The sequence below is a fragment of the Pteropus alecto genome, unplaced genomic scaffold (genome assembly GCF_000325575.1).
Source record: "Pteropus alecto unplaced genomic scaffold, ASM32557v1 scaffold194, whole genome shotgun sequence".
Taxonomy (NCBI): domain Eukaryota; kingdom Metazoa; phylum Chordata; class Mammalia; order Chiroptera; family Pteropodidae; genus Pteropus; species Pteropus alecto.
Genome location: NW_006436281.1, coordinates 766,326 through 779,968, shown reverse-complemented (window position 1 = coordinate 779,968; position 13,643 = coordinate 766,326). Strand labels below are relative to the sequence as shown.

General features: G+C 48.0%; 1 protein-coding gene and 1 pseudogene across 1 annotated transcript; both read right to left on the bottom strand.

Annotated features, from left to right (window-relative positions):
* Positions 1 to 281: 281 nt before the first annotated feature.
* Positions 282 to 9,373, bottom strand: IGSF23 (immunoglobulin superfamily member 23). Its single transcript, XM_015589269.1, has 4 exons — positions 9,199 to 9,373; positions 4,818 to 5,087; positions 2,632 to 2,785; positions 282 to 315 (listed from the first exon to the last, which is right to left on the bottom strand). The coding sequence occupies exons 1-4, from the start codon at positions 9,371 to 9,373 to the stop codon at positions 282 to 284; spliced, it is 633 nt and encodes a 210-aa protein (XP_015444755.1).
* Positions 9,374 to 12,525: 3,152 nt separating this feature from the next.
* LOC112479687 lies at positions 12,526 to 12,644 on the bottom strand (annotated as a pseudogene).
* Between the last annotated feature and the right edge of the window lie 999 nt (positions 12,645 to 13,643).

Below are 13,643 nucleotides of genomic sequence, written 5' to 3'. Positions count from 1 at the left end.
GTGGGCTATAAGCAAATTTCTTTTGCTTATAGCCCACACATTTAATGAAATATACACTGCTTGTTTAGGTGGCTTCCAGGAATTGGGTGAGATGGGCAGATAGGGTGTTGGCAGCCAGCGAGAGGAAATAAAAGCAGTCCCCGTGGCTCTCAACAAGATGGGAACAGCCCACAGACAAATGGTCAGGAAAACAGGAGGGCTTCATTATGTCCCTGGCCTCAGGGTTCTCTCTCTGCCCTTAATGGCATCACCTCTTAGACTGACAGACAGGTGCCCCCACTTCAGCTGCATATCCGTATTCTTTGCCTCTCCGTCCTACAATGGAAGACAGAGAAATTAATAATCATAATGATATAATAATACCTGTGGCTGACATCTATCGAAGGCTCACCATGTGCCAGGTGCTATTTACAGCGATTTTCTCCCACCAGCTGTAACCTGCACACCTACCCTTTGAGGTCAGTATTACCATGATCCCTATTTTACAGACGGGGCATAGAGTGGTTAAAGGACTCACCCAAAGTCCCATAAGCCAGTGTATGGCAGAGTGGGGATGAACCTAAGTAGCCTCATTTCGGGGTCCATGGCCTTAACTGCAAACGACAGGGATCTCTCTTGGCCCTTGGTGGGTGTGGCAGACATGTGTGGGGCTCCTGCTAGGAGGTTCACAACAGCCACGCTTGTCCCCATGACCTCATCTCCAAGGTCGCAGCTGATTGGATGAGGCTGGCTCCTTCTGGTGGACATCAGCATTTTTCCACTGTCTGTGCTGAGATGGTGCGGAAGACAGGAAGTGACCTTTCCTGCCCCCTCTTGGAGGCAGGTACTGGTCGGGGGGGTCTGGCGAGGATTTCACTCCAGCCTGATTTCTTACCCTTCCTCTCTAAGAACAGGTTTTGAAATTAGATCTGGTTTTGATTCAGCCATTTGTCAGCTGTGTGTCCCTGGGCAAGTTGATGAGCTTCTCTGAACTTTGGTTCTACTCGTTTAGAAAATGAGGACAAGAACAGGACCCATCCTAGAGAGCTGTCATGACTTGAAGGCTCCCGGGGCTTACAGAGGTCCCAGGAAATGCCAGTAATGAAGACGATGCGGTGATCCAGAGAGCAGGTTGGCTCTCCCCTCCCCCTGGAAGGTTCTACACAGGACTTGCCGACTAGAGACCTGGCTCTGTCCCTCTCAGCTGCCCCCCGCCCCTCAAGTCTTTCCAAACCATTTCGATTTGCAGATTTCCCTTCCCCAGTTTTTAAGCTTCAAAGGCTCATATCGTTAACAGCTGAAAAGAGGCAGTGTAGGCTAAAGGCTAGAACTAGGAGTAGGGTTCTGGGTTCGAATCTCTCCTTCCCAGCTGTGGGCTCTGGGGCCATTCACTTCTCTCTGAACCTTAGTTTTCTCCTTGACAAAAATAAGACCTTCATCCCAACCCCACCTCCCTACCTTGTCGAGCTCTTGTGGAGATTAAACAGAATAATGTTTATCAGGCACAGAATAGACACTCTAGACGTGGCAAGATATACTATTATTATATTATAATAATATAATGTGAGATTATATTATAATAATATAATGTGAGATTATATTATAATAATATAATGTGAGATTACATTATTATAGTATTATAACAATAGCTAGCACATCTAGGATGAAAATATAAGTCAGCTGTAAGTCAGATCCTGTCCCTCCTCTGCTCTAACCCACATGGTCCCCATCTTACTCAGAATGAAAGTCGAGTCCTTACACGACCCAGAAGACCTTACACTGCCTGTCACTCACCCCCTTCCCTCTCTGATCTCACGTCACCTTTGTGCCGTTCCTCACGCCACTCCAGCCACACTGGCCTCCTTGTTATTCTTCGAACACGCCAGGCAAGTCCCACCTCAGCGCCTATGCACTCGCTGTCCCCCTGCTAGGCGTGCCTTTCCCCACATACCCACTGCCTCCCTCCCTTCTTTCCTTTGCTCAATATCTTTGCCAAAGTGTCACTTTTTCTGGGAGGCCTTTGCTGATTTAGTTAAATCGTGGCCCATCCCCTGGCCCCCTCCCAGCCTTCTTCCCCTCCTTAGTACTCACTGATCATCCAACATACTATTTATAGTTCACTCGGTCATCACATAATTTTTAGCTTCTGTGACTGGAACTCAAGTTCATGAGGGCAGGGACTCCCCACTGTTAACTTCCAAGTTATCCCAAGTGCCTGGCACACAGTGGGCCCTCGACAGATATGCGTAGAAGGAATGAGTATGGCATTTAGCGTATCTCAGGCAGGGCTTTAAATGCTTTAGAAATAATTGCTCGTTCGATCCTCACAACAGCCCCGTGAGGCGGGCGCTATTATGATCATCCCCATTTGGCAGGTGGGCAAACCGAGGCGCAGAGAGGGGAAGTGACTTGTCCATAATGGAGCTGGGATTTGCTCACTCCTGTCTCTTTGTTCTCCTGGGGTCACTGTACACACTGACGAGGTAGATGGATGGGCAGAGCAGGGGTCAAAGCCATCTTCTCTGAATGAGCCTGAAGCTCCTTGGGATAAGGCTGTTGGTTTGGCTTCTGTCTTGGTGCAGAGAGAGCTCTGTGCCTCATGGGCACTGAGTAGATGTCAGTCAGTGGACGGGGGTGAAGGGCACAAGGCGCCTTTGGCTCTGGATGATGGTGAAGCCCATGCCTGCGATCACTATCAGGATCCCCAGGTTTCCAGCTATGACGAGGGCGATGGCAGATCTTCCCGATAGAGAGAAAATGGGGTTCGGCTCAATAGGCTCAGCATCTGTGGGATCCACGTTGCCTTCTGTGGACCAAGAAGGAGTAAGACTGGAGGAGCCACCGCCCTGCACACCCTCCGCTCCCGCCATTCCGCATCCCAAACGCCTCTTCTGTCCATCCCCAACCTCTGGATCTGCACCTGGGCCCCGTTCCTGTTCTCCTGCCCCAGCCTCTCCCCTACCCATCCCCCCCATACGGAAGTCAGAGGGGTCTCTCTAGAGCTCAAACTTGGCCCTGTTCCTCCTCTGCTCAGAACCTTGCTGTGGCTCCCTCACCTTGGCCCATAAGGCCCTGCCACCTGGCCGGCCTCATCTCTCCTCACCCCACTTTTGTAACTCAGCCCCATGGGACTCTATACAATGTTCTAAGCTCACCTCTCTCTCTCCTACTTCCAGGACTTTCTCTGTGCCCCTGGAATGCCTGGAATGCCATTTTCTCCCCCTCGGCCTAGATATTTCCTATGCATCCTAGAACTAGCTCAGATGTCCTTTCCTCCAGGAAGCCGTCCTTGACTGCCTTGCTGGGTCAGGCGCCCCCTTGGGTCCCGCAGCCCTCTGGGCTCCCCCACCCCAGTCATTACTGTTTGTGGACAGGTCTGTCCCCCACTAGACTGGGAGTCCGGTGGGGGCAGGCCTGGGGCTGTCTTCCTCATCAGAGTGTCCTCAGCACTGCCCAGCATGGGCTGGTCACACAGTCTGTGCTCAATAAACATTTCCTGAAGAGCTGATGAATGAGTGAAGGGGCTCTTGGAAGTATCGTCATTCTTAATGAACATATCAGGGTCACCAGGTTCTACAAGATTAAACATATTTTTCTCCCAGTGAATGATCCCAAAACCAAATCCTGAAGCTGTCACTGATTGGGCCCTGACCAGGGAGAGGAGTCGGCTCTCTGGGACCTGGCCAAGCCAGGCTTTTCATCATCCTGTCCTTCCCATGCTTTGGATGTTTTGTCTGCTGTCCAATGACCTCCCCTACTTCTCTACTGGCCCTTCTAGCCCACTCTAAGCCACTTGCCCTCCATGACAACAAAATTATATTCGTGATGTAATTCCTCTTACTTGAAGTACCTGCTGCTAACAGGTATGCTGCCAGCCTCATATATGCACTATTTCAATTCCTTTTAACAATCCTGCAGAGGCATACACGATCACCCCTGTTATATCCAGAGAAGGGAAGTCACTTGTCCTAAGTCACCTGTCCAGGAAGGCACAAGGGTAGGAATTGAAATCGGCTTCCACCAGCTCCCAAAATATTTTTCTTATTCCTACGATTGCCTGTTCCTGTTATTGCTGCCCAGAGCTCCATGGATGCTACTGCCCACGGTAACCATCACAAAATTCATAATATCGATGATGCTGATTGTAGCAATGATGCCGACTAGCTCTTGTTTACTCACTAATGTTCAGCAGTGCAAGGCACTCTTACTTTGAGCTGTTCACCTGCTTATCTCATTGATAACTACACTTTGGGTGGCACTATTATTTTCCCAATTTTACAGATGAGGAAACCGAGGCACAGAATAGTCGAGGTACCGGTCCAAAGTCACACAGCCAGGAAGTAGTGGAGCCAGAATTCAAAATGCAAAGCCCAAGCTCAGAACCACTTGTGATGTTATCACCTGCATTTTTTCACAGGCATGTGCCGAGGCTCAGAGAGAGGGCAGGGGCTTCCCAAGTTCACACGGCCAACAACTGGTTGGAGCTGGGACACAGGCAGTGATGTTATCACCTGCATTTTTTCACAGGCATGTGCCCGAGGCTCAGGCTCAGGCTTCCCAAGTTCACACGGCCAGCAACTGGTTGGAGCTGGGACACAGGCAGCAGGCTCCAGACCCTGAGCTAAGTTTTCATGAGAGTTCATCTCTTTGAGTTGCAGCCTCTCATCTGTAAAATGGGCTTATAATGCCCATTCTGCCACGTGGAGGGAAGATTGGGATGACATCTTGGTCATAAAGGGGCTCAGGGAGACCACTCTAGAAGATGGCTCGATGGAACCAGGAAAGTTGGCCAGTGACCAACGAGGGTATAGGGTCTGGGGTGGGGGAGAGGGACTCACGCGACAGTGAGATGGTCACAGACTTGGAGGAATGCTCTTCCTGGCTGTTCTTGGCCGTGCACGTGTAGGTCCCCAGGTGCTGCCAGGACAATTTCCGGATGATCAGCATCGACCCGGTCCCACAGGGCTGCCCGTTGAGGGTCCAGTGCAGCACGGGGTTGGGGCTGACTGCAGTCAGACACTTCAAGACCACTGAGTAGTTGAGGTCACTCTGGATGACACCCTGGATAGTCTCTGGAAATGTCGGTAGCAACACCGGGTCACGGCTGGCTGTGTGAACAGGGAGCAAGGCCATATGCGTGGAGACCACTCAGAGAAGCTGAGCACTTCTTTGGCCCACCACAGAGACAGTCATTCATTCATTCGTTCACCAACAAATGTGCTTGGAGTGCCTGGTCTGTGCCCAACACTGAGTGTGGCAGACCTGTTGGTGTCCCCACCCCAGACCCTCATCCTCACCACTTCCAACTGCCAGCAGTGTATCTGTTGCTTAAGGGCTTTCGCTGGTGGCCAGAGCCCATTTGCCCATGGAGGCAGCAGGCCAGCATGCTGGGGAATTGGCACACCGTGGGTGGCTTGATGACTGACATGGTGAAGTGTATAAATACCCCAGCTGGACCAGGGTCAGGCCGAGAAGCTGGGAGGAGTGGCTGGCTTCTAGATTATTTTTGAAGGCAGAGCCCTCAGGATTTGCTGATGGACTGGCTGTGAGTGGGAGAGAAAGAGAGGAATCAAGGGAGCCTCCACAGCTTGGGGCTTGAGCCACTGGCTGCTAGGGGGGTGCTCTTTACAGAGACGGGGGGGCATACATAATCCTCACCATGGTCCTCTTCCCATGTTTTTCTTCAGCTGAAAAATTCTGAAGGCTCGGGGTTCTTAGGGTCAGATCTCAAGGTCACAGAGAGCACAGCTGGGGTTTGAACCTGAGGAGTGTGATGTCATGGCAAGTGCTAGGAACCTTCACACTGAGCTGGTTTCCGATCTTAGTGCAATATGATAAGTGAAAAGAACTTTAGCCCAGCCAGAGAGCTCACGGAAGGCTTCCTGGAGGAGGTGGTACTTGAGCTACGCCTTGCAAGAAGAGAAAGAGTCCACCAGGTGTAGAAACAAGAAACAAGAAACAACAGCCACGTAGACAAGGCTCTTATTGTGAGCCTCTGTTCTAAACACACGTTAACTTATAGCTCGTCATGCTGCGAGGGAGACCCGCACTGAGGGAAATCATTTAGTAGGTTTAGTAATCGGTATTTAAAACATGAAATGAAATATAATAGAAAATGACAGAATTTATTACTCAAAGAGATATTTGCTATTCCATGACGCTTATTTTTAGTTACTTATGATGTGTGTATATACGCACATGAATATAGGCCATGATGTGAAATGCATTTCTTACCATGGGTCATGATTGAAAAAGCTCGGAAAAGCACTGGATTTATTCATTTAGTCCTAGGGACTACTACAAGGTAGAGCTTATTATTGTTATCCCCATTTTGGTGGGAAAATGAAGGCTCAAAGAGGTCAAGTCCCTTGAAATACTCACAGCTAACATCCGCTTACCCTGTGACAGGCACTGTGCTAGGCATTTGACATGGGTGAACTCAATTTGCTCCTCATAACTATCCGGTGAGGTAGGTTCTACTATCCTGTGAGGTAGGTTCTACAATCTGACTAGTGTTCTTATAAAAAGAGAAGATTAGGACACACACCCCACTGTGCTAGGCATTTGACATGGGTGAACTCAATTTCCTCCTCATAACTATCCTGTGAGGTAGGTTCTACTGTGATCCCTGTTTTACAGACGAAGACACTGAAGCACACAGACACGAGGTCCTGGTAAGTGGTGGAACAGTGGTTTGAACGCAGGTCCTTGGGGTTTTGAAGCCTGCACAAGCTCCAGGCTGAGAATCGCACAGGCAAAGGTGTGGAGGTGGGCCTTTAGAAGAAGAATTAGCTTTCAGATCGTCGAAATGCAGATTGATGGAACTCAGCAGCCCTTTAATTTTCTGGTGGGGGTAAATATCCCCCAGTACAAAAGTGGGGTTCTAACCCCCCCTTTTCAACTTTGCATTGTACCATAGAGACGTTGCTGGGCTAGAGAGGCAGTGTGTGTGGAATCTTAAGGATCATAGAGTGCTGGAGAATCCCAGCTTGGCCCTCTGCTTCTATGTTACCACAGGGTATTGAGGTTGTTTCTCTGAGCCTCAGTTTCCCCACCTGTGCAATGGGATTGGTGCTCAGAGCATTTGCTTTCTCAGGTTGTGAAATCTCCCAGTGTTTGGTACATAGTGAGCGCTCAGTAAATTGGAGCCATTCACTTGTGCTCCCTGGTGTTTACTCTGGCTGGCCTGTCTGCAGGACCGCGTTTCCCCACTCTTCGCCTGGCAAACTCCTGCTCAGCCTACAAGCCCCAGCTCAGATAGCCCTTCCTCTGGGAAGCCCTACCTGGTCCCTCAGTGGGTCAGATATCTTCTTGGGTTCTCACATCTCCCTGGCTGTGATGCCAGCACCAGCCAGGACAGAGAAGGCACTAAAAAAAGCATTGGATGCACACATAACAATCAGCATCGACGAATGTTTTGTTGAATAGGAGTCTAAGGTTCTTCCTGAGGCCTACGAGGCCTTGCACGTCTACTGACCCCCAGCTCTACCTGCCTCCCTTAGCCACACTTAAAAGTCAATGGCCTCACATGGCCCACACCCTCTACACTGCTCTATTCTAAGTTTCTCATACTCACCAAGCTATCTCTTAGCCCTCCAGCCCTTGTCCATTCTGTTCTCACTGGCCGGAACAACCTTCCACGTCATCTTTATTGTCTACCTTCCCTTCTCTTCAGATAGCGTTTTAAATGTTACTTCTTCAGGGAAGCTGTCTCTGACCCTGCCCTTAGGATTATTCATTTCATGTCTGTCTGCCCTGATAGACTGGGAATTCTACGGTGGGAGAAACCAACTCTGCCATTCCCTGATGAATTCACCCTTCTCTGGAAAGTAGTGATGTTGGCAATTCGGATATTCCACAGAGAAGCAGTAAAGTAATTCTTTGCTGTTTTTTTTTTTTTTTTTTTTTTTTAACGCCTACAGCACCTGGTCTTCCTAGGTGGTCTCCCATTCAAGTACTAACCTAGCTTCTGAGATCAGACGAGATCGGGCGCGTTCAGCGTGGCATGGCTGTAGACAGTAAAGTAATTCTTTAAAGCGAAAATGTATGTACAGGAAAAAGCAAGGTATATATAGAGTTTGCAGTTTCCACTGAGGGTCTTGGAACATATCCCCCATGGATAAAGGGGGCTACTGTAATATGGTCTCTGTTATGAATTGAATTGTATCCCCTCCAAATTTATATGTTGAAGCCCTAGCCCCCAAGTACCTCAGAATGTGACTATATATATGGCGACAGGGCCTTGAAAGAGATAACTAAGGTAAAATCATGCCGTTAGGGTGAGCTCTAATATGATCTGACTAGTGTTCTTATAAAAAGAGATTAGGACACACAGAAAGCCAACAGGAGTGTGCACACAAAGGAAAGACCGTGTGAGGACACAGTGAGAAGAAGTCCATCGGCAGGCCAAGGAGACAGGTCTCAGACGAAACCAAACGTGCTGACACCTTGACCTTGGACTTCCGGCCTCCGGAACTATGAGAAATAAATTTCTGTTGTTTAAGCCATCTGGTCTATGGTATTATGTTATGGCAGCCCTAACAGACAAATACAGTCTCTAAACTACCTTTTCGGGAGGATAGGTCTGGTTAATTTCAGGGCTTTGTTTTTCTGGTTTGGGTATGAAAGTTCAAGTCCAAAGCTGAATAGCTCATAAAAACAGAGGCGAGTTTGAAGTCTGCCAACAGAGACTTCTGCCCTTCCCCAAGCGATGATGAACAAACATTTAATGAATATCTGTTGGAAAGTGTGACAGATGACAAAAAATAGATAGCAACGTGCAACTCCTCTCTTCAAGAGGTGAAGCCTACTTCCCTCCCATTGAAGCTGGACCAGTCACGTGACTTGCTTTGACCAATAAAACATGGCAGAAGTGATGGCACGCCAGTTCTGAGCCCGGGGCTCCTCCATTGCTGACTGAACAAGCCCAAGTTAGCTTGCTGGAGGATGAGAGGCTGTGTGGCCCCAGCTGCCAGCCACGTCACTGCCAGACATATGAAGGAGGCTACCCCGGACTGGTGCCCAGGAACTCCCTGGCTGACCACAGACTTGTGAATGAGATCAGGAGAACTGTTTAGCAGAATCATGAGCTAAAGAAATGGTTGCTATTTTAAGTTTTAGGGGGGTTTTTAGGGAGCAATTGATTACTGGCACTGAATGGGCCCTGACGGGCCCTGCCGACCGAGAATTCAGTCCCTCCTGCTGTGGAGCCCCACTCACGCTCGACGTGCATCTGCCCTGTCGCACTTCTGCATCCCTCGATGGTTTCCAGCACCACTGTATAGTTGTCCGAGTCTAGAGCTGTCACATTTCTGATGACCAGGCTGCCGTGTGTGCCCAGTGCCTCTCGCCCAGTATGGCCAGGCCCTGGGAGGCCCTCAGGGGAGAAGATCATGGTTTCTGGCCGGGCCTCGTGTCCTCGGAACCAAGAAATAGAGAGAACACCATCAGGGCTGCTGAGTACAAGAAGGTGAGCACTGGCTCCCTCGGCCAAGAATCCCAGAGACGCAGAGGAGGACCGCTCCGAGGAGGCAGAGCAGGTGCAGGATGCGAGCAGGGTGCCTGGAGGAGATGGAGCGGGAGAGGAGAGAAGAGGGGATCCAGCGGGACCAAAGGTGAGATGCTGCCCCAAGTAACCCTTCCTGAGCTGGCGAGAATGAGTGTGGCACATTTGAGAGTTGATGGTGACTAGTTATCACGATAAAAATATTGTAGAAATGAAAAGGAACATTCGTTGAGTACCTCCTACCAGCCAGACTCTGTTCTAAGCTCTGAACATGTGTTCTCTCACTCATCTGTTATACTAACCCCACGAAGCATCGATGAGGCTGGATGTGCTCAGGTCCACTCTCCTTTCTGCTCTGCTCCTTGACGGGCTGATTTCTCTGAGCTGCATCATTGGGGTCCCCTCGCCTCTTGCTTCTGGGTGGCTTCTGCCAATGGGAGTAACCTTGAGGTTACTGGTCCCACAGCTCTCTCCCTGCGCCACCAGAATGGGTCGGCTGTGTCCCCCTACTGAAGTTTCTATTGAGCGATCGTCTCCATATACCACTATCCTTCGGTTTGGGGGCCCGCTCTGCGTCTTACAGCTTCCAGTCCAGGGGAGGTATCAGCTTCCTGCCCCTGGGTGATGCACAGTCCCATGTCACTCTACTTATACCCCCCCTACCCCTTTGTAAATAGTCTTTTTATCAAACCTTTCTTATTATTTATTTCGAGTAGACCATCTGCTTCTTGCCCCAACCCTGACCGATACAACTATCCTACCCCTGTGAGAGATGAAGGAATAAAGATTCAGAGAATTTACGACATTTTGGGGGGACGTCATAGGTGGTAAACAGCAGAGCTGTGATCCACACCCAGGCAGATGAAATTCTCAGCCACTGAACTATATGTTGGGTGTGCCCTCTGCCTCCAGTTTCTCTCACTTCCTCTCATTAAATGTCCATATTGCTTAGGGCTTGGAGTCGAAACCTTGGAGTCTGGCTCCAGCCTATACACACTCACACACTCCACTCTTCTGCCTCTCACTGGAATGGTGGCTGATGTGGTAAGAACACAAGCTCTAGCCATAAAAGACTGAAAAAATTGACATAAACATAAAAAGAAATTTTGGCAAAGGTTGAAAAAACCCCACGACCCGCAAAGTCAAAAGAACAGTGACGTACCAGAAATATGATTTGCAACTGATATCATAGACAAAAACTCATATCACTAATATATAGACCACTTAGTATCAATAGGAAAAATATCAGCAACCTAACAGAAAAATATGCAAAAGATATAGGTAGGCAGTTCCTATAAAAGAAAATTCAAATGTCTCTTGACATAGGGAAAATGTTCAGTGTACTCAGAGCAAGAAAAATGGAAAGTAAAACAAACTGAGATAATAATTCCTGCCTATTGGATTGGCAGGTGATCCAGAAGCTTGATGACTTGCTGTGTCGGAAGCTGAAGGAGGAGGGAACTCTCACACGTGGCTGGTACAGCCCCACGTGGAGGGCATTCTGGCAAAGTCTTTCAAGATTAAAAATTCCCATATCTAATGTTTGTACAGTGCTTAGAACGGTGTACTAACAGGATGACTGCCAGACACATGCTTGACAGTATAATTATAGTTCCCATCATTATTCTGATTCTTGCCTTCACAACCACAAGCACTGGATGTACTGCAAATATGCCTTTTAAAGACAAAAAAAGCAATGTAATAAGTGGTTACATTTTAAGGATCAGAAATACCCACTTACGGAACAAACGTTAAAACATCTGGTTTCCTCTTGGTAAATGAATGACAGTAGCGGCCAGGGATAATGACTCCCAGGGCAGGCGGCATCGGATACAAGTGTGCTGGCCGAATGCCAGGGACTGCGCCAAACTCTCCCAACCATTACCTCACTGAGCCCTTCAACAACTCTGAGGTTGATTCTAGTCTGTTTCATAGTCAGGGAAACGGAGACACAGTAAGCTTGAGTCTCAGACCCGAGATCGTAAGTGGATGGCTGGGAGTTGTCCCACCATAAGGTCTTCTGGGGGACTCTCACTTCCTACTTTCATTGATTTTATCTCTGAGCTGACAGCTGGTGTGACTTTTCGACTCCCCTCCTCCTAAACCTTCCATGGCTCCCCAGTGCCCTCAGGACACAGAGCTGACTCCTTCATCTGGGGCCTGCGCTACATCTCAGTGCTCTTCGCTCGCTCTCTACGTCAGTCAGACCGAACTCCACGCAGTGCTCTGGCCTCTAGACCTTCGTCCACGCTGTTCCCCCTACCTAGAATGCTGTTCTCTCTCTTTTTCCAGCTGTGATTCAAGTTTCAGCTCTGGCATCCCCTCTCCTGAGGTCTTCCCTGCCCCTCAGGTGTGCTCGGTAATAGAAAACACAATGTTTGGGCAGGAACACAAACTGACTTGATGGGGTGAGGGAAGCTCTTGTCACAAAGTGACAAGAGTAAAAGTTTATACCCGAGTACCTGCTCAAGGCTTTGCTTTCCTATCTTGATGGAAAAAATTTGCACTCTTATGCTTTTATGCAACAAAGAGCACAGGGATGCAATTTGCATAACTGATGTCATACCCTTCTGAGGCCCTATTTTGATTTTGACAACTTCGATAGGTCCTCTCCTGGCCACCATATTCAGACCTGAGCCCTCCGGGTCTCCCTCCCCCACCCCATTTCTGCACCATGGACTCTGAGTCCTCACTGTCTGGGACAGGAGTGTTTTCCTTCTAGACTGTGAGCCCCAGGAGAGCAGGCCTGGGCCTGTCTTGCTCACCTGTGTGTCCCCAGGACCACCCGGCACAGGCTGGGTGCAGAGCAGTGTTTATTAAATAAATGACCAAAGGGGCAGATTCCAGGTCTGGAGTCCTCATTCCAAGATCAAATTCTGACTCTGACTCAGCCGCAGGTACCTGGTAAATCAGGGAGTGTCTCCAAGCCAAAGGGGCAGATTCCAGGTCTGGAGTCCTCATTCAAGATCAAATTCTGACTCTGACACAGCCGCAGGTACCTGGTAAATCAGGGAGTGTCCCCAAGACATTTTTTTTTTTAATGCCTACAGCACCTGGTCTTCCTAGGTGGTCTCTCATCCAAGTACTAACCAGGCCCAACCCTGCTTAGCTTCCAAGATCAGACGAGATCAGGAATGTTCAGGGTGGCATGGCCATAAACATCCCAAGACATCTTAAGAAGAAGACCTGACATCTTAGCAGCCCTTACTCCAGCTGACGTAGAATCCTGGTTTCATTTGTAGACTCTGAGGTTGCTAGGCCTGGGTGCATAACCCTGACTCTGCCACTTATTATTTCTGGGTGCTGAGCCTTAGTTTCTCCACTTATCAAGGAGGGGTTGACAGTAACCATTTCCCAGGAGTGTCTGAGATTCAATGAGATTATGAATTTTCAGGGCTAAGGACAGTCTAACTGGTATTTCATACATAAACTAAACTATATTAATAAATTAAATATTAATAAATTTATAGTAATTCTGTATTAGAGTAGAATTATATATATGTTATTTTAATTGCATAATAAGTAATTATATATAATTATATATCATATGAATTATATAACAGAATTATGTCACAATATAACTATAATTACATATTTATATGTAGTAATATTATAATTACATATCAAATTTATAATTTAATAACAAACATACAAAATATGAATAAATAAAACATAAATTATATTACTAAATATAAATGTTTTGTATACTTAAAATGTATTATTTATATACTTATATAAATATACATAGTTAAGCATGCCAGATGAAGGATGGAATTTCAGAGCTAGAACCATAGAGGTGATTCCAGAACTCTTACTTTACAGGACCGTGATTATCTTACTTCATCTTTAATCGTCAACCAAATGAGAAAAAGTTTCTATTCGATTTTTCCCGGTTTTAGTCCAAGGACACTCGCTGTCACTGTGCGTGTGTGTGTGTGTGTGTGTGTGTGTGTGTGTGTATGGAGAGAGATGGATATATTTATATATATTCATTCTAGAATGTTGAACTTGACTCCTCCCATTGTTTCAATATCTCCACAGAGGTCCAAGAGGTTGAAAACAAAACAGCAGATGCTAAGGACCCCATATTCCCAGCCGAGCTCCCGCACACAGGCCTTCCCTGTCACTGGTCGTGCCAAGCCCGGAGGGGAAGGCCAGG